At 41.1% G+C, this 26,412-nt stretch overlaps 1 protein-coding gene across 2 annotated transcripts in view; it reads left to right on the forward strand.

The window, feature by feature from the left end:
- megf6b (multiple EGF-like-domains 6b) overlaps nt 1-26,412 on the forward strand; it is an 80,603-nt gene that overhangs the window by 17,047 nt on the left and 37,144 nt on the right. Inside the window, exons 5-20 of one of the 2 annotated variants that reach the window (XM_058372892.1) lie at nt 7,964-8,086; nt 18,584-18,706; nt 18,914-19,039; nt 19,396-19,518; nt 19,775-19,897; nt 20,014-20,136; nt 20,520-20,657; nt 20,764-20,886; nt 21,702-21,824; nt 21,910-22,059; nt 22,871-23,002; nt 23,140-23,268; nt 25,108-25,236; nt 25,397-25,531; nt 26,015-26,149; nt 26,285-26,410. In XM_058372892.1, coding sequence (XP_058228875.1) covers nt 7,964-8,086; nt 18,584-18,706; nt 18,914-19,039; nt 19,396-19,518; nt 19,775-19,897; nt 20,014-20,136; nt 20,520-20,657; nt 20,764-20,886; nt 21,702-21,824; nt 21,910-22,059; nt 22,871-23,002; nt 23,140-23,268; nt 25,108-25,236; nt 25,397-25,531; nt 26,015-26,149; nt 26,285-26,410 — 2,061 coding nt within the window. Of the gene's footprint in view, nt 1-7,963; nt 8,087-12,133; nt 12,360-18,583; nt 18,707-18,913; nt 19,040-19,395; nt 19,519-19,774; nt 19,898-20,013; nt 20,137-20,519; nt 20,658-20,763; nt 20,887-21,701; nt 21,825-21,909; nt 22,060-22,870; nt 23,003-23,139; nt 23,269-25,107; nt 25,237-25,396; nt 25,532-26,014; nt 26,150-26,284; nt 26,411-26,412 lie in introns of those variants that run through there. The other variant, XM_058372893.1, reaches the window with a different exon arrangement.

Here is a 26,412-nt window from a genome sequence, read left to right on the forward strand (position 1 = left end):
TATGCTGCCCACTACTACTACTACTACACAGGAATAAGTTTATTATAAATGTATTGTGTCTATATACAATTCTGCACATATAAATATAGATATTAAAGTCGATATTCTATGCCCCAGGTCAGGAGATCCATATTTTCAACTCTAAAGAGAAACACACTGCATTATTAGTAAAAACCCCCACACTAATCCATTCTGCGGTAAAGTGACGGGTTGTCTCGCAGCACACGCTGCAGTAATTGAGGCATTCCTGGCGCCCGTGCCGTGTTGCTGCAGGCTTCTACACCACGCCTCCAGGAACAAAAGGTCAAACAGTCAGGCCCTAACAGGTAGCACACAGGCACGGCACATGCAAATGGTCAAGGGTCATCCCCCAAGGGTCTGAAAAATATATTTTCATGGTGTGTTTACATCACCTAGAGTCATAAAGCATTGTAACAGGAAGTGGGCGTTACCTGAAAGCTCAGGGACATGGGTTTTTTCTTGTTCTTTGAAGGCACGATGGAGGACACCACTAGCTGTACGACATACGCTATATACAATATATCTGTTCCAGCTGTTTCTTTAACGACTCACATATTAATCTTCCTAATTAACCTTCATGTGAGGTTTGCAATTAAAACATCTAAGATAAGGAATTCAATTTACTTTAACGGATTAATCATTCGAATCCCTACTGATAGCAAAGCTTTAGCAATGATTTAACTCTCGCTTCATTTCTACCTATAGATGCAGCGGCGCTTTAATGCTTTAGTCTGTCGAGCTCTTTCACCTGCTCACCTCCACATCCTGCTCACTGATCAGCTTCCAGAGTTTTTAAAACACTAACTCTGCTGTCATCACCAACACCATCTCTCAGATCGTTAACTAGCCGTGTGACTGCGCTGCATTCTGGAATCAAGAATCCAGATTTTTGGGATTTATTTATTTATTTATTTATTTATTTATTTATTAATTAATAAGACTGACTGCAGTTTAACGGTTTGGATTGTGCTGCTTTATGTCCTCTTAATCAGAGCAGTTGTTCCGTCTGTTCCTGTTTCATATGTTGTGTATTAGAAAGACAAACCCCAGAGCCAGACCCTCTTCACTCCGGCGTGTACGTTCGCATGGCTGCTGTATTCCAGTGTTTTGGAGTCTCGGAGACCAGGCTGCCGATGGCTGCGTGTTATCTAACGAGTGACGGAGGGTATTTGTCTGCTGTGTCCTGTCAACACATGCCTTAGGAAGAAAAAAACCAAATGCAGCTGGTTTAAAGAGAGAGATATGTGGAGAATTTGCACACACAGCCTGGGTCCTCTGTGTTGTGGTGAGAAACGTGTTTACTGAATACTGACTCATCAGTTCGACTCATCGTTTCTGTTCGGAGGCAAGAAAAATGATCACATGGTTTATGTTTTTGATACGACCGAGAAGATATTTGTAAGATCTATGAATTAAATATTTCTAAAATTAGGTGGCTTAGTGGTTAGCACTTTTGCCTGAAAGCAAGAAGGTCCTGGGTTTGAATCCCGGGTTTAAAGAGGCCAGGGCCTTTCTGGATGGATGGATATTTCTAAAATTCGTGATAGTTTATTACAGCTGGATTTATTAACCAGTCATTATGACTCACTTAAGTGATTCTTCTAAATGATTCTTTAAGTGAATCATCAGGAAAGAGGTTTCCTTATCCTTTTGTAGTTGTTGGCTTAATGATATATTTGGAATATACAGTTCATACAGTGAGTTGGGAATGAAACTGTGTGTGTGTGTGTGTGTGTGTGTGATTACACTTTACACTGTTTGCACGCATATGTCACTTTACATTACACTTTACACTTTATATTGATCCTGTTTACATGTTAACTTTAATATCTGCACTCACTGTCAACACTTCTTTTTCACAAAGTCGGTCTACATGTTGTTTATCTGCACTGTCTTGTCTTGTCATCCTGTGCGCTTCTGTTGTATGTCTAGTTTTTCTTGCACCTTAAGTATAGTTTAGTTTTTATCTCTGTTTAGTTCTATGTTTGTCTGCATCACTGTACTTTGTCTTTATGTGTAGCACCTCTGGTCTAGGAGGAACGTTGTTTCACTTCATTGTGTACTGCATTGGCTATATATGGTTGAAGTGACAATAAAGCTTCTTTGACTTTGACTTTGATGATAATTATGATGTTACAGTAAAATAGTCACTGATTCAGTGGTGCGATATCACCATTGTCACCGTTATCCCAGAGTTGAGTGAATTTTTTCGATTCCCTTTTATGCCACAGGTATTTTATAACAGCTTAACTCTGAAACCTCATACTTTTTATCCACTTATAGTTACGTTTAATGCTCAGGAACATCCGTAAGTTCCTGTTCTCACTTATGTTACAGCAGTTACACTGCTACAGTCTGAAACTGTTTCCGCCTCCTACATCCGAATATCTCTTTAACAATATGAGCCCTTTTTTCCATTTCTGTCTGTAGTCAAACCTCTGAAGAATATTCAGAGTAAAGGCAGCTGCTGATGTGTAAACAGGACTGATTGTCATTAGAAGCCTCCTACATCCAAGTTTCCCTTCGTGAGCTGAGTCGTGATGTAAGCGGGTTCCTTCAGGTTTAAAGAATAGCTTGAAAATCAGAAATCAGGATAAAATCTAAATAAAGATGCACAATTAGATTGACCTGCTGTAGACTGGACAGTTGTGAGCTGAAATCTCTTGTATATAAGGTCTTATACAAGGCTTTTAACTCTTAACTCTGCTTAGCTAGTCAGCTCCAGAATTATTGGCATCTTCGCTAAAGATGGTTTTTAAATGGTTGTATTAAGTGCAGAGGTGTGAAAAATAGTGAAACTTGGGATTTGCTCGAATAAAATATATAATTTAAGCTCACACTGGACCTTGTATATATTTTTATAAGCCTCACTTACAAAATATAGAGATGACGTATCCTCGTAATGACATTAATTCAATTGGACGTATTTTTGTTTTTCTTATTTCTTTTCAAAAGAATCCCTCATAACATTCCTCAGTAGAAACCACAGAGGCATTAAACGTTTTAAGAGCAGTATCATTTTTATTTGGAGACGTTTCATCCCTCCTCTCGGTCTGGAACAGTTGTGAACCGTTGTTTCCTGGTGTGTGTAATGTAGGTGGATGACGGAGCATCTCCTCTTCTTCCTCTATCCGTTTTATCAGTTCTAGGAATTCTTCACATGGTTTGGAAAAGGCACAGATGATTGCAATATCATATTTCATTAAGAGTGTGGGTGTGGTGGGCATTTATACTAATACGGATCTTTTATCAGATCAGAAAAGCAGAGAGACAAACAAAGAGGAATAGAAAACAGATGTGAAGCACATTTAGCACATGTGGAACAAATGAGATCCCATTATCGCCCTGTCTGGTCAAGGCCGTACATTTTTAAACAATTTGAAAGAATACCTACTTAAACAGTATTAGACTGCTTTTCTAATAAAGGTTTAGTATTTATTTTATGTTTTTAGTGTTTATGGAGCTTCTGTATACATCAAACCTACCAGTAGGAGGCAGTGTAGACTCTGCAATATCAATATATTAGAAATTATATTATTAAGTCTCTCTCTGTCTCTCTCTCTCTCACACACACACACACACACACACACACACACAATGAATAGTATTAGTGATGGGAATTCTGGCTATTTTAGTGAGTCATTCCATCATTTGACTCAGCGGTGATTATTGTTCAGAGATTATAGCTCTTTCTCTGAAACTGTGTCATCAGGCAGAAATTACAATATTATAAAATTACACTAGATGAATAATGAAAATTATTATACAAAAATAACCTGCTCCCTTTGCGAGTCGACTCTCACCGTTCGCCTAAAAGAGCCAATTCAAAGAGCCGATTCAAAGAGCCGACTCCCACTCGCCAACGACACACGTTGTGTCATTTTCATGGAAATGTGCGAGGTTTGCTTTTTGTGTGGCTGATATTATAATCGAATATAATGATTTGCAGTTATTTGCCTTATTTAGACTCTAACAAATAAAAAATTTCCACCTACTCGCACGTTAGTTTGAGTAGTCACGCGCTTGGGATTCATTCATTTGCGCGTGTATGCGCCTGGCGGGAAGGGGTTTAAATTTGAAATGTAACGGTTTTAACGGCTGAATGCGATCGTGAGGTAATCACATGTAATAATGAGTAAAATCGACTATATGCATATTAACCAGTGATATAGGTTAGAAAATTATATACATGTCTTCTGTAATATCTGGCACCAAGCAGCAGATCCTTTTTAAGTTGTGGTGTGGAACCTCCATGAATCAGACTTATTTGTCCAGCATGTCCCACAGATGCTCGAAATCTGGTGAATTTGGAGGCCAAGTCAACACCTCAAACTCTATGTTCCTCAGACAACGAGATAATCAATATCATTCACTTCACCTGTCAGTGGATAATATTATAATGTCATATAATATATGTTTGTACTCAGTGACCCAAGCGACGCTATGTAGCTTCAGCGGTTTACTTTGGCATACAGCCTGTTAATACAAGCTATGCTATCAGAATTAGGCTACATAGCAGCTTGACTACATCACAGGAAGGCACACAATGCGAATCAGGAATGCAAGCACACACTGGTTTTGTGACATACTGGGTTTTGGGGTCTGTGGGGGATGAACAGCAAGCTGAGGGGTCTCTGGTAGTTTTAATTGGCTTCAGATAACAGTTCCTGAAGTGAAGTGATGGATGTGTTTATGAGCCACACTGATAGTCCAGTGAAAGAAAGCCAAAACTTGTAAATGCTAAAAGTCAAAGTTTTGGCCTCCAGTTAAAAGAATTCATGTCTCTGAGAGCTGAATCCTGGTGCTGTAGTGGAGCTTTGCAGGGGGGTCTGGTAGCTCTGACTGGTGGTTTGTTAAAATGCATTAACCCGTGAACACACAAGCTGACAAGACAATGAGGAACAACTGAACAAACATGTGAAAGTGATGAGTTGTTCCTCGAGGAGCAACATGTTCCTGTCAGGATAACGTCAGGGATTTTCTTCCCTTTTTAGAAACAGCTATTAGGAGAAACGTATAGAAATAAAACAAGTTTATTGAAAGAGAAAATGGATTTATTTGTTGCTCATCAGTTTCCTGTGTCACAGGAGTTGCCATAATACACCGTGAGAACTTCCAATCAAACATACCTGGAGTCTGAAGTAACAGGTTTTGGCTCATGAACATACATCTGCTGCTTCAAGATCCACCTTTCCCTCAGCTCAATTCTCGTTTCTGTCATTTATCCCTCGTTACTCTCTGATTATTTGTTGATTATGTGCTGCAGAAGAGATCAGGGATGTCTCCGAGGTACTTCTCACAGTCTGATCGGAGTGACCGGCTGATTGTGATGTGTATTTAAGGAGGAAACGAATGTTTAATGGACGTATGTCGAGGTCATCGTGCTCGCTCTGTCAGTCTGAAATAATATTTAATGGAATAAATCGAGTGGATATGGAAGAGTCTACACAGGTATGTTGTAGTTCTGCTTCATGAAGATTTCGGACATTTCAAGAGAAGATGCCGACCACATGTGGACACAGAATAACATTCTACACATGCTGTATCTCCATCACACAACTCCAACTGACCGTACATAACTGGAGAAAGGACATTATTCATAATCACACTCTCTCTGGTGTTTATAATCATTTATAATCACACTCTCAGTGTTTATAATCATTTATAATCACACTCTCTGGTGTTTATAATCATTTATAATCACACTGTCTGGTGTTTATAATCATTTATAATTAGACTATCCAGTGTTTATAATAATTTATAATTGCACTATCCAGTGTTTATAATCATTTATAATCACACTCTCTGGTGTTTATAATCATTTATAATCACACTGTCTGGTGTTTATAATCATTTATAATTGCACTATCCAGTGTTTATAATTATTTATAATCACAGTCTTCAGTGTCACCCAAATGGGCTTGAGGTTCTCTTTTGAGTCTGGTTCATCTCAAGCTTTCTTCTTCTTACAATTTCACCATTTTCCTCGCCACAGTCCCCTCAGGCTTGCTCATTGATTTTGTCTGACATTAATCTTGGACTTTTGTTTCTTATTTTCTGTAAAGCTGCTTTGAGACAATGTCCATTGTTATAAGTGCTATACAAATAAAACCGAATAGAATTGAATAGTTATGAGTTGAGAGTGAGGAATGTGTCCCGACTTGTCAGAGTTTTAAGGGTTAAATAATTTAAGAAGGAATGTTTTTGGAACAGTTCAGTACACAGATTTGTCTGGTTTTCTCCTCATTAATAGAGGTCTAATTCAAAGCAGATGACCATAGAAACCAGGACCGATGCTTTGTTTGCTCAGGTCATATTTTTAAATATTACTGACCACACAAACTTTCTCAGTGGGTCAGAACAATTTCTTCCTCCTTCACCTCTGAACTTGAGTCTATTAGCACAGACACTGCAATTTAAAGCGAGCTGCTATTGCCCTCTGGAGTCATGCATGTGTGTGTCCTGTGCTAGAGCCTGCCTGCCCGATGACCCCTGCCTAATGACCCCTGCCTAATGACCCCTGCCTGATGACCCCTTTGTGATTTCAGAGTGATTTCCAGACAGGATTTAGGTGAAAAAGTGAAGTGATTGATATTTTGAACATATCGGTCACTTGTGCTAGTTTTGAGCTTTTGGTTCTGTAGAAGGAACTGTGAATACTTAACCCTAACACATGACCTTTGACCTTGTTGACCCTGACTACACACACACACACACACCTTTTTTTGGAAGCTAAGAACCTGTAATTATCCAATCAATCCTAAGAACCGTTGTCAACAGTTCCTCATGTTAGTTTGTTGGGTAATGGTTCTAGTGTAAAGAGTTCCGCTTTTTTTGAAAAGTAATTTCCAAAAAATTTTTTTATGGGGTTCTATATGTAGGGTTCTCCAAGATGGAAAAGTTCAAGAGACTGTTATGGTTCTAGATAGACCCTGTTTTATTTCTGAGATTGCACTGGTGTATCATAATAGTTCATTAATTATACTCTTAATGATAAAGAATGTTCTTTGCTTTGTAAAGGGGTTCTACTTGGAACTGCCTCTGGTGGGAAATCTTCATAAAAATATCTAGAACCGGTCAGGAGTTTAGCATTTAGCTTAGTAGTACTGGTATGTGGTACACAGCAATGGTTCCTTATGCTTTATTAGATAATTATCGGCCTCTAAGGTTTGTCTCCTAATCATTTTTTGGAACCCTTTCTGATGGGAAATCTTTCTGTTGTAGAGTTCTACACAGAACCTTTATAAGTTCCCCAGGAGAGACAGAAGAATCTCCCTCATGTTTTTATTGTTCAGGCTGACCTAGAATCAGAGTTCAGGATCTATCATGGAAATGGATGTTCAGAGTTTGTGGTCTATCACCACCCCATGGAGGAAAAACATTAGGCCTAGATTTTACTCTTTCTGGGTTTTGAAACTGTTTCTTGAAGAACTCTTGAGAACTTCAGGTGATCACCACAGGGTAAATTTCCATTCAGCTGTTTTTCTGCCTCTTTAACCATGTTTCTGCTTTGTAATTGGTGTCTGGAGGCTGGTGTAATGAGGTGTTTACTGTTGGAAATGCACAATAGGTGTGAGTGAGTGGTGTAAACATCTGCATGTGTCTGAGGTGAGAGATGAACACATGGGGAGGAACTGAAGGAATGATGAAGCCTCTTACTGTTTACTCCAGCTGTGATATCTTGGAGAACTTTCTGCATTCATTTATTGCATGTGGCTGATTTTGGATTCATTATTATTCGTTATCCGGATGCATTATTTTCATATAAACCCCCCTAATCTTCTACCTATCGGTCAGTCAGTAAACTGAAGCCCAGAATTACCAACACGACTGACGAGAGCAATCTTTCATTTAATGAATTGTGGCTGTTTCCTTTTTTTCTAACGTTCATGGCTCATGTGTGTGAACCTCATGTCGTTATTTTGCGTCTTCTCTCCGTCAGACGTGAACGAGTGCGAGGAGACGAATGGAGGCTGCGAGGCTCTGTGCTGCAACACTATTGGCAGCTTCTACTGCAAGTGTCCATCAGGACAGGAACTCAAGGAAGACGGAAAGACCTGCCAAGGTGAGCACTTAAGAGGAAGATCCTCACGATCGAATCAAATTTATTCAGAGGGTCATAACTTTTCTTATTACTTCATTTGTAGGATATCCAATAAAATGTCTCATGATTGTTCGCTTGATTCTAATCACGTGAGACAACCTAACCCTAGACGTTTTCTTTCTGTCTGTATCTGGAAGCGATTGTAGACGTCAGCGTCAGGGTCCTGCAGTACATGATAAAACATGCTGCGGCAATATGCCACGGACTTTCTCAGAGCCTCTTCGTGAGCCTTGGTGCTACATTACACTCCATCTCCGTCTCCGTCTCCGTCTCTGCTGCGGCTTATTGACTTTTAAAGAGGTCGTGACTCCATCACTCAGGTGTCCTCCTTTTATCATGATCAATACAATACTCATTACTTCGTGCAAATTCACTCCATCATGGAAAGCAGCTTGCCGTCTAATGGACAGGAAATCATTGGGAGCAGGTACATATAAAGAGCCTAGAGTGTCGGCTACATCCATACCTGCTACTTGTAGCACTATGTTTTTAATTTTTGCACATCAGTACCATGATAAAGCTCAAAATAATTTCTCTCTACTGTCATGATCCACAAATTGCTTTAAACTTGCAAACCAGAACATCATCATCAAGGGCAAATCCCACAGCCTTCACATGTGTGTTTATTTATAAGTGTTTAAAAGGGGAAAAAAAGGGATTTGGTATAAAAATGCATGTTCTAGAAAGTAGAAATCAGCAAATGTGCTTTTATTCGTTCAGTCCCACTGATGATGTGGATATAAATGTCATTTGTTCAGTTCATAATCTTAATGTTTATTTTTATTTATTTATTTTTATACATTTTGGATTATTTTTAATTACTTGATTGCTCTAGGTACGTATGAATGTGTATATCCACACATATGATTCTGCACAGTTTTATTTTTATTTGGAAGAAACTTTTACATTTTTTTTACATTTAAAAAATAAATAAATAAATAAATTGAATAATAATAATAAAATAAATAGAACAACAACAACAACAACAATAATAATAATACAATAAATATAATAATAATAATAATAATAATAATAATAATAATAATAATAAAATAAATAGAACAATAATAATAGTCATCTTTATTTTTACAGCTGTTCCTGTCATTTATCGTCGAATAACTGACAAATAGCTGCTGTGTTTACTGTTTACTGCATCTGTGTCTTTATTCGCTTTAGATGAACGTCTAATACTCTGCTCTGTCCTGAAGTGCTGTGTGTTTATTCATGTTCTTAAAGCTTTTTATATAAATTATGTAAGCATGCTGGATCCGAAGCAGTGTGTGTGTGTGTGTGTGTGTGTGTACGCTTCTCAGTCAGATCTGCGTAGCAGCTGAAATTGCTTTTGTAATGAGCTCGAGAGGAAACACTGAGAGTCAGCACCTCGGCTGCCAGCACTTCTCTTCCTTCTTTACGAAACTCCCACAAAACTTCCAGATCTTTACATCATTAAAAAGTGCTTTTTCTTGGCACAGACACACACACACACACACACACACACAGAGGGCAGTGCATCTCACACACTCCAGCTCCTTGACAGTCTAATTAAAGTTGCTTCACAGACATTGCCAGATGATCTCACATTAGAAGCTGATATTGAATTGGACGCCTGCTTGACCCTCTCAAAGCTTCACGTCGTCTTCTCCGCCACCTTTATCACCATCTTCTTCTCCTTCTGCTTCTGCAATCTCGACCCAAAACACCTCCCGGAATACCATGGGGTTGTGGAATGTGTATGTTAATCAGCTCCAGACTGGATCCTCAGGAAGAGACGAGTCTGTAGCTTTATGTGAGCACGTGGCATTTCAGTCACACACACACACACACGCACACACACAGTGTTAATACAGCAGTGTATGGAGTGGACAGGCTGAAGGTCATCTCAGAGCACAGATTTGGCTCCTGGTCTGGAGGGAGTCTGGCTCTGGAGTCTTAAAATAAAGCTTCCTTCATCAGCATCAGATTTACATTTACAGACCTCAGTTAGCAGTCAGTGCTGCGTTTAGATGTACCGTGTACAGTTTTTAAATCAATTAATCAATTAACGACATATTTAATTGAATATTTTAATTCTGTTCAGGAATTAAAAGGTATTATTTTGTGTCCATAAGAAGATTATTAAACAAGTCAGCACTGTTTAGTGCTTTTATTGATTGACTGATTTGATCTGCACCATATTATGGATTAAATTGTTATAATAATTAATTGAATTAATTAATTTTAAATGAATAATAATGTGCATATGAATAGTTCGGAGAGTAAAAAATTTACTGAAGATATGCATTAGCTATTTGTAAAAAAAACAAAAACAATGTTAGCTATTAAAAATAGATTTAATTTAATAATAAGGTAAAAAGCAGAGTTTTGTGTCTGTGTTGAAAAAACAAATTAAAAAGTTTTGTGTTTAAAGTTTCTTCTTGTGATATAGACGTTCAGAAAAAATCCACATTTTAATCAAAAGAAGAAGTAGAAGAGGACTGTGCAGGAATCCAGGGTCAGGCTGATGTTAAAGACGCCGTGTCTGCTCGCATGTGGAGACCGGGCTACGTTTATCTGTTTGGCTGGAGACGGAATATCTTCTCATCACACAAATTACTGCCATCATATAAAGAGTTTGTGGGAAATTCATTATGCTAAAGCGTGTCCTGTTCATTCCTCATCTCTCTGGCTTCATGAGGATGATGTAACTCAGATGGTCTGTCAGCTGCTCATTACTGAAATCAGCCTCCACATGGCTGAGAACATGACCGAAATGACCCAACCCTGCTTTTATTTCAGCACTTACAAATGTTGGACCTTAGTGATTTATTGATATATCCATTATTGAAAACAAATATTGTTTACATGTTTGAGCAGCACTGGTATTTATTTCATTCACCTGTTGTTCATTATGTTACTGTTACACAGCTTTATATTATTCCCCCAAATAAGAATAAATTAATTAATTTATTCATTAATTAATTTATTTATTTTCCACTAATACCAACAAATTTATTTATTTATCTATCTATTTATTTATTTTCCCACAATGAGAACAAATTATTTATTTATATATTTGTTTGTTTATTTAGTTATTTATTTATTTTCCTCCAATAAGAACAAATCCATCTATTTATTTATTTATTTATTTATTTATTTATTTATTTATTTATTTATTTATTTATTATATTCTCCCAATGAGAACAAATTTATTTATTTATTTACTTATTTATTTTATTCTCCCTCAATAAGAACAGATTTATTTAGTTATTTGTTTGTTTGTTTGTCTATTTATTTATTTATTTATTTATTTATTTTCTCCTAATAAGAAAAGATTTATTTATTTATTTATTTTCCCTCAATAAGATCAGATTTATTTATTGGGTTATTTATTTATTCTTCCTCAATAAGAACAGATTTATTTATTTATTTATTTATTTATTGTCCCTCAATAAGAGCCAAGAAATTTATTAATTAATTGATTAATTTACATTTTAGTTAAGTTCAATGTACACTCTTTAAAAATATAGAAGTTTTAGGACTACTGTTTTTACAATATTTTATTATTACAGTTTTATTATTATAGAGTTGGGTTTTTGAACTGGCAAATATTTTCCCAGAATTCCACCCAGGCTGCTGTATTGAACTTTAAGACTTTAAAAGACATTTACATTATTATTAGTTTAAACACAAAATTATATTGTAGAATTATATTCTTTACACTTTGTGACGTATATATTTCTCTAAATAAATGGGAAAAAAGTGCAGTCCTCTATTCATGCACATAGAATAATATAGAAATAATTTTAAATAAATAAGTTAAAAGTTAAATGTGGCTCAAGGACAAAAACATTTGAGTTACGGCAAAATTCTTAACTGTGTTGAATTGGCCCTCAGTAAAAAGAGTGGAAAGTTGTGGAAAAGGAGGGGACTGAGAGAGAGAGAGAGAGAGAGAGAGAGAGAGAGAGAGAATCGAGTATATGAGTGAGGGAGGACTGAAAGGAAAGGAACATTCCTGACTCCTAGTTTCTTCTCGGTCCACCTAACCTCTCCGTATCAGTGTCCATCCCTGGGACTGCAGTGTTCCTCAGCATGCCATCACCCATGTGGCTTCTGCTTTGTTTTCTCTTCACTGGGCTTCATCTCGGCTCTGTTTATTCGACTTATTACTCTGCTTACTGGCGTGGTTTCAGGGCCTGCTACAGGCCACCGTGCTTCACTGCGTATAACAGGTTCAGCATGAGATACCTGAGACCAGGTGAGTGAGTGCGCAGTCAGCTTTATTTTCACTAGTGAACAAGTGACTTTCTGAATATAAAGCTCTGTAAGATCTTCAGCAGTCGGATGAAACCAGAAAGATGTGTAGTGTGTAGAAACACTGATCTTTATTTGGAGTTCATCAAATTTATTGCATTGATCACTGCATCTGTTTGATAATTACTGTTAAACAGGAGCGTGAATGTGATTGGTTCATTCTGACACACAGCCTCAATTATATACAGGGGTGAATGCTTATGCAACCAGATTCATGTTTTAAAGTGGTTTTTTTCCTAAAAATGTTTCTGATTGCTTTTGACCTAATAATCTGACTTTATTTTTTTTTTTTTACTTTACAAAAACTTGCCACTTCAGTAGCAGAGGTGTGTAAACTTTTTATATCCATTGAGCATGGAGCATCCGCCGAGTCTCTGTGAATGGCACTATACTGTAGAAATGATTAGCTATTAATAATAATTAATAGCTAATTAATAATTTGTAGCATCATTAAAGTCAGATCAGATGGCATATGCAGTGTTGTGTAGCTGAGTTCATCAACCAGACAGACTACTCCTCCATGCTCTGTTATACTTCTTAGGAAAGATGGAGGCTTTATCTCAATGTTGAGGATGAATCAGGTGTATACATGTATAAATAGATAGATAGATTAAAAAAACTATGTGTAATCTATGAATGGACAATATGTACATTAATTATATTACACAGTGAGAAAATATCATATTATAGCAGAATGTATAACAGTGAAATAATAAATAATATTATAAATATTATATTAACAGAATGTACAGGGTGGAGCAGAAGTGTAAAGTGGTAAGTGTAGTGAGACATGAGTGTCCTAACAGTGTAGTGTAGAGTTCAGTAGATTTATGGTTGAAGGAAAAAAAATGGCCCTAAACCTGCTGGTTCTGGTTCGGATGGACCTGTATCTCCTCCTGGATGGAAGGAGGTTGAACAGTTTGTGACTCGGGTGGGAGGTGGGAGGAGTCCTTGATTATTTTGTGTGCTCTGCGCAGACTACTATTCTACTGTGGTGAAGAGACTCAATGGCAGGTAGTTGGGTGCCGATGATGCGTTGGTCAGTTTTCACAACCCTTTGCAGTGATTTCTTTTCACACACCGTGGAGCTGCCATGCCACACTGTGATGGAGCTCGTCGTTGAGAGCTGAAGATGCTCTCAATGATGCAGCAGTAAAAGTTGGTCAGGATCTTGGGGGATAGGTGAACTTTCTTCAGTCTTCTTAGGAAGTAAAGACGCTGTTGTGCCTTCCGAACCAGAGTTGAGGTGTTCAGATGCCAGGACAGATCCTCAGAGATGTGGACACCCAGGAACTTAAAGCTTGAGTCAAGCTCTACTTCAGACCCGTTGATGTAGATAGGGGAGTGTCTGCTGCTGTTAGATTTCCGGAAGTCCATGATGAGCTCTTTGGTCTTTGTGGCGTTGTGGGTGAGGCTGTTCATGGAACACCATGCTGACAGGCTTTGGATCTCCTCCCTGTAGGCCGATTCATTGTTGTTGCTGATTCGGCCCACAGCTGTGGTATCATCTGCATACTTGATGAAGACGTTGGAGTTATACATCCAGCCCTTCATCCAGCCTTACATCCAACCCTACATCCAGCCCTTCATCCAGCCTTACATCCAACCCTACATCCAACCCTACATCCAGCCCTTCATCCAGCCCTACATCCAACCCTACATCCAGCCCTTCATCCAGCCTTACATCCAACCCTACATCCAGCCCTTCATCCAGCCCTTCATCTAGCCCTACATCCAAACCTACATCCAACCCTACATCCAAACCTACATCCAGCCTTACATCCAACCCTACATCCAAACCTACATCCAGCCCTACATCCAGCCCTACATCCAACCCTACATCCAGCCCTACATCCAACCCTACATCCAACCCTACATCCAAACCTACATCCAACCCTACATCCAACCCTACATCCAAACCTACATCCAACCCTACATCCAACCCTACATCCAGCCTTACATCCAACCCTACATCCAGCCCTTCATCCAGCCCTACATCCAAACCTACATCCAACCCTACATCCAGCCCTACATCCAGCCCTACATCCAAACCTACATCCAACCCTACATCCAAACCTACATCCAACCCTACATCCAAACCTACATCCAACCCTACATCCAACCCTACATCCAGCCCTACATCCAACCCTACATCCAGCCCTACATCCAACCCTACATCCAGCCCTACATCCAGCCCTACATCCAGCCCTACATCCAACCCTACATCCAACCCTACATCCAACCCTACATCCAGCCCTACATCCAACCCTACATCCAACCCTACATCCAGCCCTACATCCAGCCCTACATCCAGCCCTACATCCAACCCTACATCCAGCCCTTCATCCAGCCCTACATCCAAACCTACATCCAACCCTACATCCAACCCTACATCCAACCCTACATCCAGCCCTACATCCAACCCTACATCCAACCCTACATCCAGCCCTTCATCCAGCCCTACATCCAGCCCTACATCCAACCCTACATCCAGCCCTACATCCAGCCCTACATCCAAACCTACATCCAACCCTACATCCAACCCTACATCCAACCCTACATCCAACCCTACATCCAACCCTACATCCAGCCCTACATCCAACCCTACATCCAACCCTACATCCAAACCTACATCCAACCCTACATCCAGCCCTTCATCCAGCCCTACATCCAAACCTACATCCAACCCTACATCCAACCCTACATCCAGCCCTACATCCAACCCTACATCCAACCCTACATCCAGCCCTACATCCAAACCTACATCCAACCCTACATCCAACCCTACATCCAACCCTACATCCAACCCTACATCCAGCCCTACATCCAACCCTACATCCAACCCTACATCCAACCCTACATCCAACCCTACATCCAACCCTACATCCAACCCTACATCCAAACCTACATCCAACCCTACATCCAACCCTACATCCAGCCCTACATCCAACCCTACATCCAAACCTACATCCAACCCTACATCCAACCCTACATCCAGCCCTTCATCCAGCCCTACATCCAAACCTACATCCAACCCTACATCCAGCCCTACATCCAGCCCTACATCCAGCCCTACATCCAACCCTACATCCAGCCCTACATCCAACCCTACATCCAGCCCTTCATCCAACCCTACATCCAGCCCTTCATCCAACCCTGCATCTAACCCTACATCTAACCCTAACCCTACATCCAACCCTACATCCAACCCTACATCCAACCCTACATCCAACCCTACATCCAGCCCTACATCCAACCCTACATCCAACCCTACATCCAGCCCTACATCCAGCCCTACATCCAAACCTACATCCAACCCTACATCCAACCCTACATCCAGCCCTACATCCAACCCTACATCCAGCCTTACATCCAACCCTACATCCAGCCCTTCATCCAACCCTACATCCAGCCCTTCATCCAACCCTACATCCAGCCCTACATCCAACCCTACATCCAACCCTACATCCATCCCTACATCCAACCCTACATCTAACCCTACATCCATCCCTATGTTTAACCCTACATGCAGCCCTTCATCCAACCCTACAGCCATCCCTACATCCAACCCTACATCCAACCCTGCATCTAACCCTACATCTAACCCTAACCCTACATCCATCCCTACATCCATCCCTACATCCAACCCTACATCTAACCCTACATCCTGTGTGCTGTGATGGTCACACAGTGTTAGTCTATTTTGAAAGTTAAACCACAAACCTCACAAACATGCAGGGAAAGAACTTGTTTTTAAGCGTTCCTGGAAGGACCTGTAGTCTCTATAATCACATACAGGTCCATGGCACAAGGATGGTTATATACATACATATAAATATGCGTATTCTTTCTGCCTCCTTTGTGAAAGCTGCTGTGTTTCATAATAATACCCTGCCTGTATTTCTGTATTAGCCATACGTTTATTTTATCTGATTACCTGATTAAATCCCACAAAGCTAATATGTCAAGTGGTTCCAATTCATACTCAGGTTTATTTTCCAGTCCAAAACCAACAGCAGGAGTTCAGTGGAAGTTCTCACATGTGACACTGAATTTGTTTTCATATCATTACAGAAAACATTGGCGCACACATCAAGAACTTAACTAGCACATCTTCTTCATCAAGGTTTAAGGAAACATTTTTATTTTACTATTGATTGATTAGGCTGAGGATGTCTCCGAGCCCTTCTGTAAGCCCTGTGTCCCATATGCTGCGTGTTTCCAAAGAAACCAAAAGAAAAGGCCAAGGAAAGCTGGACGCCACCGGATCTCCTGCAGAGCTTCTGTGTTGATGCTCAGCTACAAAACCTGGTTATTGCAGTGTTATATGTTGGAGAGGTGATGCTGTAGAACACTAACCTCTTTCATTCGTTTTGGAGGGAACAGTGCTTTCATTGGCACAAGTGGTCACAGGTTTTATTTAAAGAGAAATCAGTGAGAACACGCCGTTCATACTGAAGAAACCACAAGAACGTGTTGATCTTGTGTAGGGAAAGAATTTTAGGAATACCTTCATACCAGTGTAGTAGAGCAACCTGAATGAATGAAGAACTTCAAAATGTAGATCCCTAGATGTTTAATATCTGGGGCTAAAAAGCTAAACTTGGAAGTGGGATGGATTGTTATAAAGGGATGCAGAAGAGACCTGACATCTTATTTAGAAGAGCTGAGATATCTGGCATGATTTGTTTTGTCTGACAGTTGAGCGAGGAACATCACATATTCTCTGACACCTGTGGCATCATCACAATCTGAACTCATAATTTCTCAGATGGTCAAGCCATGGACTCCTGGAGCTCTGAAGAAGTTCTGTGGTATCTGGCACCCAGATGTTAGCAGCAGGTCCTTTTAAGTCCTGTAAGTTGTGAGGTGGCCATTTCCAAGAAAACGTGATTCATCAGACAAGACCACCTTCTTTCATTGCTCCATGGTCCAGTTCTGATGCTCATGTGTCCATTGAAGGAGCTTTGGGTGGTGTACAGGAGTCAGCATGGTCACTCTGAGCTCCATATGCAGTGAGCTGTGATGCTCTGTGTGATCTGACTCCTTTCTATCAGAGCCAGCATTCACTTTTTACAGTTTGTGCTACAGAAGATCTTCCATGGGATCGGACCAGACAGACTAGCCTTAACTCTCCACACACACATCAGTAAGCCTTAGGTCCTGTCACTAGTTCACTGAACTGACCACTACACACTGGGACACCACACAACACCTGCTGTTTTGGAGAAGCTCTGACCCAGTCGTCTAGACAGCACAATTCAGCCCTCGTCAAAGTCACACAGCTTTTACTGCTTAAAACGCATAAAACTGACCGTTCAATTGCTATATGATAAACCTCACCTCCTGCCTGGTTTTAATCTTCTGACTGTTCAGTGCACCTTTTAAGAAAAAGCAGACCTTTGGGTCAGAAGTGGTTTCAGTGATCTTATTTCAATCCGTCCAGATCTGTGTTGTATTTACGGCTGCATTTTTGTGTAGGTGATTCTCGTCTGGAGGTCATTTTGAACGGTCTGGGAATCGCCATGTGAACCTTGTTTATACACTACTGTTAGTGTTAAGATGCCATGGGAAAGTAGTCTGTCTGATCCAAGACAGACTTTAACGGCGCTGCAGATCTGATCTGAGTTCAGCTGGAGCAGGATGTTAGTGTGTTGGTAAATGGTGCGTGGTCAGATTAACTCTGGTCTCAGCAGCAGTCTGCTTTCAGAGCTGTAAAACTACGAGCAGCTCCTGTCACCTCTCAGCGGGCAGTGAGGTATAAAGTCATGGGTCAGAGGAAAGCTTACAGTCTGAGCTTGTAATGCTGTCATGTTAATGCTGTATCCTTCTCACACGGCCGAGGAGCCGCGATTCTCTCCCGTTTTTGTCTCTGACCATTTGGTTGTGTGGAATTTTCTGAAGTCACTATTCATCCACGTTCAAGTTTGATTGATTAGAATTTGGCTGGAAAGCTTTAAAATTGGCAAGAATGTTCAAAGATGTGCTGAGGGCTGCTCAGGGCTCACGGCAAATGTGATCATCTTTTATCTGTCTGGATGGAGAAGACTGTGCAGCTGCAGAGCTGGTCAAATTGTCTTTGCTGAAATTAGGGAAATGGGGGAATTAGGGAACCTCTGAGATTGTCTCCTTTTACTCCTCTACCATGTGTCATTTTTTCCCCCGCAGATATCGATGAGTGCCTCGTCCATAACGGAGGATGTCAGCACAAGTGTGTGAACACCCGAGGCTCCTTCCACTGCCAGTGTGACCCTGGGTTTCGCCTGCATGTAGACAGACGCACCTGCATAGGTGAGGAAGCTTTCTCTTTTCTTCTCTGTCCAGTTGCATGATGGGATTGATGAACCTCCAGAGATCAGGAAGCACACATTCTTTAAAAATTGGTATCAAAATTCGAAATATGTGTTTGTTTCTGTGGTTGATTTTAATGATGTTAAATAAATTGTTTTTTGATAACCTGTTGAATTAATGTGTGTGTGTGTGTGTGTGTGTGTGCAGGCGTTAGCTTGTGTGGTGTGAGTAATGGAGGTTGTGAACACTATTGTGTCCAGCAGTCAGCAGCTCAGATCCAGTGCCGCTGTCGACCCAACTACAGACTGGCCGAGGACGGCAAACACTGCACCTGTGAGTGTGTGTGTGTGTGTGTGTGTGTGTGTCCACTTTAACTGACATTCCACAGGGAAACTTTCCCATGATGCCATCTCCAGCATTTGTACATTCCATTCTGCACAATCAGCCTTTCATTTCAGAAACTTTCAAGAGTTTCTGTTATTAATAGATGCTAAACATTGACACGAAACACACGGATTTGAGAAAAATCTGAACTGGAAGTGACGAGAGAGTCCAGAAACGAGCTGCTTTCTTCTCCGGTGCTGGCTTCATCATGCTCATGAAACTAGAGGAAATGCAGTATGTGGTGAGGCAATAAAAGCAGTGAAATGTGTTGATGATGTTATACAGTGTGTGTGTTCTTGCCACAGTGGAGAACCTGTGTTCGCTGTGGAACGGTGGCTGTTCTCAGGAGTGCCACAGCGATGGGGGCAGAACCTTCTGTGACTGTCGTCCAGGCTTCAACCTGACCGATGATGGCAAGACCTGCGAAGGTGACTCGAATCGAACAGCTCGCCACTTTTCACGATTCTTTCATGCTCATGTCCTTACCTTTCATGCTTTCTCGGAAAATTCCTGCATCCGTTTATGTTGGCCCAATGAACTATCTGATGAACAGCTGTGTGTGTGTGTCTCTGTGTGTGTGAGCAAACGTCTCAGACATTGAATTTCATGAAAATGATTAGAACTTTGATCATCTTCTTTTTCTTTTTTGACATGTGTGTGTGTGTGATTTTTTTCCCCATGCAGATGTTGATGAGTGCCTTGATAATAACGGAGGATGTCAGCACAAGTGTGTGAACACCCGAGGCTCCTCCCACTGCCAGTGTAACCCTGGGTTTCGCCTGCATGTAGACAGACGCACCTGCGTAGGTCAGGAAACGTTTTCTTTTCTGTCTAGTTGAATGACTTGGTGAAGACTTTCACTTTAATAACCTGTTATTGTAATAAATTAATGAATAAGGTGTGTGTGTGTGTGTGTGTCACAGACATCGATGAGTGTCAGACAGGTCAGGCTCAGTGTTCACACGGCTGCCGTAACACCAGAGGCTCCTTCGTTTGCATGTGTAACGCAGGATACGAGGTCGGAGCTGATGGCACGCAATGTTACCGTGAGTTTTACATCCTTGAACCACACACACACACACACACACACTCACACACACACACACACACACTCACACACTGTCGAGTTCTGGATTCTGATTGGTCAGAAGGTGTTGATTAATTCTCTATAACTGCAGCTCTAACTGTAGAGCAGGTTTATATCGATGCACTTGCTCTGATCAATAGTGTTATCGTTTCCATAGTAACAGCTCATCCGGAGAGACTCAAGTGACTGTAACTATAAATGGATAAAAATTATAAAAAGTTTGCAGAATGCTGTAACGTGATCCATGAAAACATGATCTAAAATGTTCTGATCAGATAATTCAGCATCATGAAAGGTGTGTGTGTTTGTGTGTGTTTGTGTGTGTGTGTGTGTGTGTGTTAGGGATCGAGATGGAGATTGTCAACAGCTGTGAGACTAATAACGGCGGCTGTTCCCATCACTGTGAGCACAACTCTAATGGCCCCGTGTGCAGCTGTAACCAAGGCTACCGGCTCCATGACGACCTCACGACGTGTATCGGTACAAATAAAAGCGCAGCTGACCCTCAACATGCATTAATCCTTCAGCTTGCATTATTAGATTATTGTTGCAGCGCTCTGGAAATGTTTGCTCTGATCCTTTTTAGATGTAGACGAGTGTGTGGACGGCAGCTCATGCTGCGAGCAGGACTGTATGAATTACCCAGGAGGCTACGAGTGCTACTGTACCGCGGGCTACAGGCTGGACTCGGACGGCTGCAGCTGCGACGGTGCGTGTTGCCTTGAAGTCAGAATGCGATCCTTTGTATGGTGTATGTGTTTGCAGAGATATCACCCTTGAGTATCTTCAGAGCTCACTCGATTTGAAATGATTAGACATTTTATTATTGTTTTTAAGACAAGTGATCCCGACTTCTTCTGCTCTTCTGAAGATGGCTGCTGTGATTGATCTTCCTCAGCTTGCCTTAGGTTCAGACTCCATCACTGACCAGGACCAGTGCATCGATGCAAAAGACTTTAAATTAAAACCACAACTCAATCTCTGTGTTGAAGTTGATGTGTGGAAAAATGGACAAGTGTAAGGATTTGAGCTTTGAGTTTGACCAAAAGAGCCAAATTGTGATGGCTAGACCACTGGATCAGAGCATCTCCAAAACTGCAGCTCTTGTGGGGTGTTCCCGGTCTGCAGTGGTCAGTATCTATCAAAAGTGGTCCAAGGAAGGAACAGTGGTGAACCGGAGACAGGGTCATGGGTGGCCAAGGCTCATTGATGCACGTGGGGAGAGAAGGGTGGACCATGTGATCCGATCCAACAGATGAGCTACTGTTGCTCAAACTGCTGAAGAACTTAATACTGGTTCTGATAGAAACGGGTCAGAATACACAGTGCAGGACGGGTCAGGGCAGCTAAAAGGGGGACCAACACAATATTAGGCAGGCGGTCATAATGTTATGCCTGATCAGTGTATAAAGGCAAAGTTGATTGATTGTAGGATTTATATGGAATTAACTTTCTAACAAGCAGCGCTTAACGAGTGTCCGGATTCCTCCAGTAAAGTTTTATAATTGACCCGTGTGTGTACAGATATAGACGAGTGTCTGGCCGAGAACGGTGGCTGTGAACATGTGTGTCAGAACAGCGCAGGCTCATTCAAGTGTTCCTGCTCACCAGGATATGGGCTGAACCCGGACCGTCGCTCCTGTATCAGTGAGTATCTGTTACTGGATCTGAACATCATCTCCTTCACTCACTACAGTCATGTAACATGGTGTGTGTGTGTGTGTGTTGTCAGGGCTGGATGAAACAGTCCTGCACACTGGACAGGTGAAGGAAACCTGGCTGTTAAATCTGATCAAGGATTCATCACAGTTGGAGCACTATGACGACTACGAGGAGGATGAAGGAGAGCTGCGTGCTGAGAGCACTCTGATGGAGAAATTCGGTTAGACGCTGATCTTCTGCAGATCTCCAGATGGTCTGGAGTTACACACGCTAGCGTTGTGTGCTAACGTGAAAATAAGAAATTTTTTGGAATTTTGTGCTATGTGATATACTGCGTACTCAGACAGCAGGTTCAGTGTAGAACCTCAGACTTGTTGTTCTGGGGGAAACCCTGAGAGCTGTTATGTGAAACACAGCCAGGGTTCCACATACGACTCGGGTACGAAGCTATCAACTCTTAAGGAACTTGTTTCAGTGCCTTTATTTGTACCTGTTCTGTTGTAGGTTGCCATGTTGGCTATTGTTCTGCAGTGGTGTTACTGTAAGGCTCTAAACACATTTCTCTGACATCACTGATAGAGGTTTTATAAATCCTGTCTGATTTCCTACAACCAGCTTTAGGTCATTAATTAAACATAAACTTTCTAGTTTAAACTCAGATTAAATGATTTTATCTGGTCAGGTTTCAGCACAACTCCTTAATGCTTTTCATTTTGTCCTTCATTTTATCAAGCATTAATAATCACCTTTTTTTCTTAATTCATATTTGTTCAGCTAAACTACATATAATTATCTCAGCCAATCAGGTTCCAGTATGCACATGCAGGTCTTGTGTTATCATATGTAAATTTCAATTTGCATATTGATTGAGCTTGAATTTCTTAATGAGGATAAACAATTCACTTTTTTGTTGTCTATATGCCATTTATTTTAATTTTGTTATCCAATAGATATTTTATAATTAATAATCTCTCTCTCTCTGTCCCTCTCCCTCTGCCCCCCCCCCCCCAACTCTCCCCCACTGACCTCAGTCTGTTTGAACGACACGTTCGGCCTCGACTGCACTTTGTCCTGTGAGGACTGTATAAACGGAGGAGTGTGTAACACACACAGAACTGGCTGTGTCTGTCCTGACAGCTGGACCGGAATCATCTGCAACCAGAGTGAGTTCATCAGGACAGATCAGCTCAAAGCCACGCCCACATTCCTGTCAACTTTTTTATTTTTGTGTTGCCTTTCATTTGTGTAATTGTGTGTCTAGATATATGTCACTGTGTGTGTGTGTGTGTGTGTGATGCAGCCTGTCCTGAGGGCTGGTTTGGCAGAAACTGCTCATCCCAGTGTAAGTGTGAGAACGGAGGTGTGTGTGATCTGGTGACTGGAAGCTGTCGCTGTCCACCAGGCGTCAGTGGAGAACGCTGTGAGGACGGTCAGTTAAAAACACACACACACACACACACATACACACACACACACACACACACACACACAAAAAGATAGCCTGGCAATGTTTACAAGACACTGAAGAAGACAAACATGACACCAGAAATATGATACAATAATTAAATAATAATTATTAATTACATTACTGAATTGAAGACATTATACACTATATTGCCAAAAGTATTCGCTCACCCATCCAAATAATCAGAATCAGGTGTTCCAATCACTTCCATGGCCACAGGTGTATAAAATCAAGCACCTAGGCATGCAGACTGTTTTTACAAACATTTGTGAAAGAATGGGTCGCTCTCAGGAGCTCAGTGAATTCCAGCGTGGAACTGTGATAGGATGCCACCTGTGCAACAAATCCAGTCGTGAAATTTCCTCGCTCCTAAATATTCCACAGTCAACTGTCAGCTGTATTATAAGAACGTGGAAGTGTTTGGGAACGACAGCAACTCAGCCACGAAGTGGTAGGCCACGTAAACTGACGGAGCGGGGTCAGCGGATGCTGAGGCGCATAGTGCGAAGAGGTCACCAACTTTCTGCAGAGTCAATCGCTACAGACCTCCAAACTTCATGTGGCCTTCAGATTAGCTCAAGAACAGTGTGCAGAGAGCTTCATGGAATGGGTTTCCATGGCCGAGCAGCTGCATCCAAGCCATACATCACCAAGTGCAATGCAAAGCGTTGGATGCAGTGGTGTAAAGCACGCCGCCACTGGACTCAGTTTGGAGCTGGCCCCTTCCTCTTCCAACATGACTGTGCACCAGTGACCAAAGCAAGGTCCATAAAGACATGGATGACAGAGTCTGGTGTGGATGAACTTGACTGGCCTGCACAGAGTCCTGACCTCAACCCGATAGAACACCTTTGGGATGAATTAGAGCGGAGACTGAGAGCCAGACCTTCTCGTCCAACATCAGTGTGTGACCTCACAAATGTGCTTCTGGAAGAATGGTCAAAAATTCCCATAAACACACTCCTAAACCTTGTGGACAGCCTTCCCAGAAGAGTTGAAGCTGTTATAGCTGCAAAGGGTGGACCGACGTCATATTGAACCCTATGGATTAGGAATGGGATGTCACTTAAGTTCATATGCGAGTCAAGGCAGGTGAGCGAATACTTTTGGCAATATAGTGTATCTTATTACACATCACCTTGTATTAGTCTGTGTAAAAAAATAAAAAAACCCTTTGAAAGAAAAGTAAAAAATAATAATACGGATCATTGATTTGGATCCATGTGTTGATTTAAAAGACTTGAATTGATGCAACTATTATAATAGAATTATTTATATAATTGAGTTATTCTAATTATTTCAATGAATTATAATTTAAAATATTCTTTACAAATAACTGGTGTGTAAATAAAAAGGCTACAGAGGTGATTCTCCTGTAAGTCTGAAAAATAGACCTTTACTACATTATTATTATTATTACTATTATTTTTATTATTGTTATTATCGTTAGCAATTTAGCTGTCATTTGTCCACCAGGAGCTAAAGAAAAATGCTCACTTGTCCTTCAAATGCTAATAAATCACATCAGATCATTTTATCATAGTATATAATATCATGACAGATTCAAAATATCATGAATTCTCAAAATTGTAGCTTTAAGAATTTAATTTTTTTATCAGAGGGTGTGAAAGCTTGAGGTTTACACGTCTAGTGCAGATTGATTATTTAACATTTAGTGAAGGCCCATGTTGTGTGCAGAATTTTTTTTTTTTGCTTATTTTTACATTTTAATTAAAATAAGAATCGTAATTTTTATTTTAATGTTCATTCATTCGGATGAATATTTGTGCTTTTTCCCCTCAGGATGTCCTAAAGGTCTGTATGGAAAGCAGTGCAATAAGAAATGTAACTGCGCTCATAACGGACGGTGCCATCGCACCTATGGGGCGTGTCTGTGTGACCCGGGACTGTACGGACGCTTCTGCCACCTGCGTGAGTATCTCATCATCATCATCATCATCATCATTATACTCATCATCATCATCATCATCATCATTTCTCCAATGGCTGTATTTAGTCTGGGTTCAATACAGAACCGAGTTATTTGTAATAAATTTCATCTTTAATGTTGGGTTTGTCTCATATTCTGTAGCGTGTCCTAAATGGGTGTTTGGACCCGGCTGCTCCGAGGAGTGTAAGTGTGTCCAGGAGAACACTCTGGAGTGCCATCGGAGACACGGCAGCTGCGCCTGCAAGCCCGGATATCATGGTGACAAATGTGAAAAAGGTCCGAGTCGTACAGAGAACTACGGGAGAGTGATGAAGACACTTTATTTCCTGTGTTTACTGTGATCTTGGGGCAGCATGGTGGCTTAGTGGTTAGCACTGTTGTCTCACAGCAAGAAGGTCCTGGGTCCGAATCCCGGGTTCGAACAGGCAGGGGCCTTTCTGTGTGGAGTTTGCATGTTCTCCCCATGCCTCTTCTACCCCGGTTTCCTCCCACAGTCCAAAAACATGTACATTAGGTTGATTGGTAATTCTAAATTGCCCATATAGGAGTGAGTGTGTGTGGTTGTCTGTTTATATGTGTGGCCCTGTGATGGACTGGTGACCTGTCCAGGGTGTACCCCTGCCTTTCACCCAGTGTGTGCTGGGATAGGCTCCAGCAGATCCCAGTGACCCTAAAGTGGGTATAGACGAGGAATGAACGATTTTGTTGGTTTATAATCCTTGTCTGTGTGTGTGTGTGTGTGTGTGTGTGTATATATAGAGTGTGATGTAGGCTTCTATGGTCAAGGCTGTATACAGAAGTGTTCCTGCCCATCTGGGGCAGCGTGTGACCCTGTGACTGGGGTTTGCCAGCGTCAGTGTCCGGCTGGTAAAAGAGGAGAAAGCTGTGATGAAGGTGTGGTCAGCTGAAACTGAAACTCACACACCGTTGTAATAAATAATACACAAACTGGGATTAGTATTTAAATATTTACAGCAGTATGTGGTTTGGGTCAGAGCCAGTCTAGCACTGTGTGTTGTGTTCTTGTAGAGTGTGCAGATGGGAACTTTGGGACCGGCTGCTCGGGGTCATGTGACTGTTCAGGTGCTCCGTGTGACAAGGTGACCGGCCGGTGCCGATGTCCTGCAGGGAGGATGGGCAGCCGCTGTGAGGAAGGT

The sequence above is a fragment of the Hemibagrus wyckioides genome, linkage group LG21, assembly GCF_019097595.1.
Source record: "Hemibagrus wyckioides isolate EC202008001 linkage group LG21, SWU_Hwy_1.0, whole genome shotgun sequence".
NCBI lineage: Eukaryota > Metazoa > Chordata > Actinopteri > Siluriformes > Bagridae > Hemibagrus > Hemibagrus wyckioides.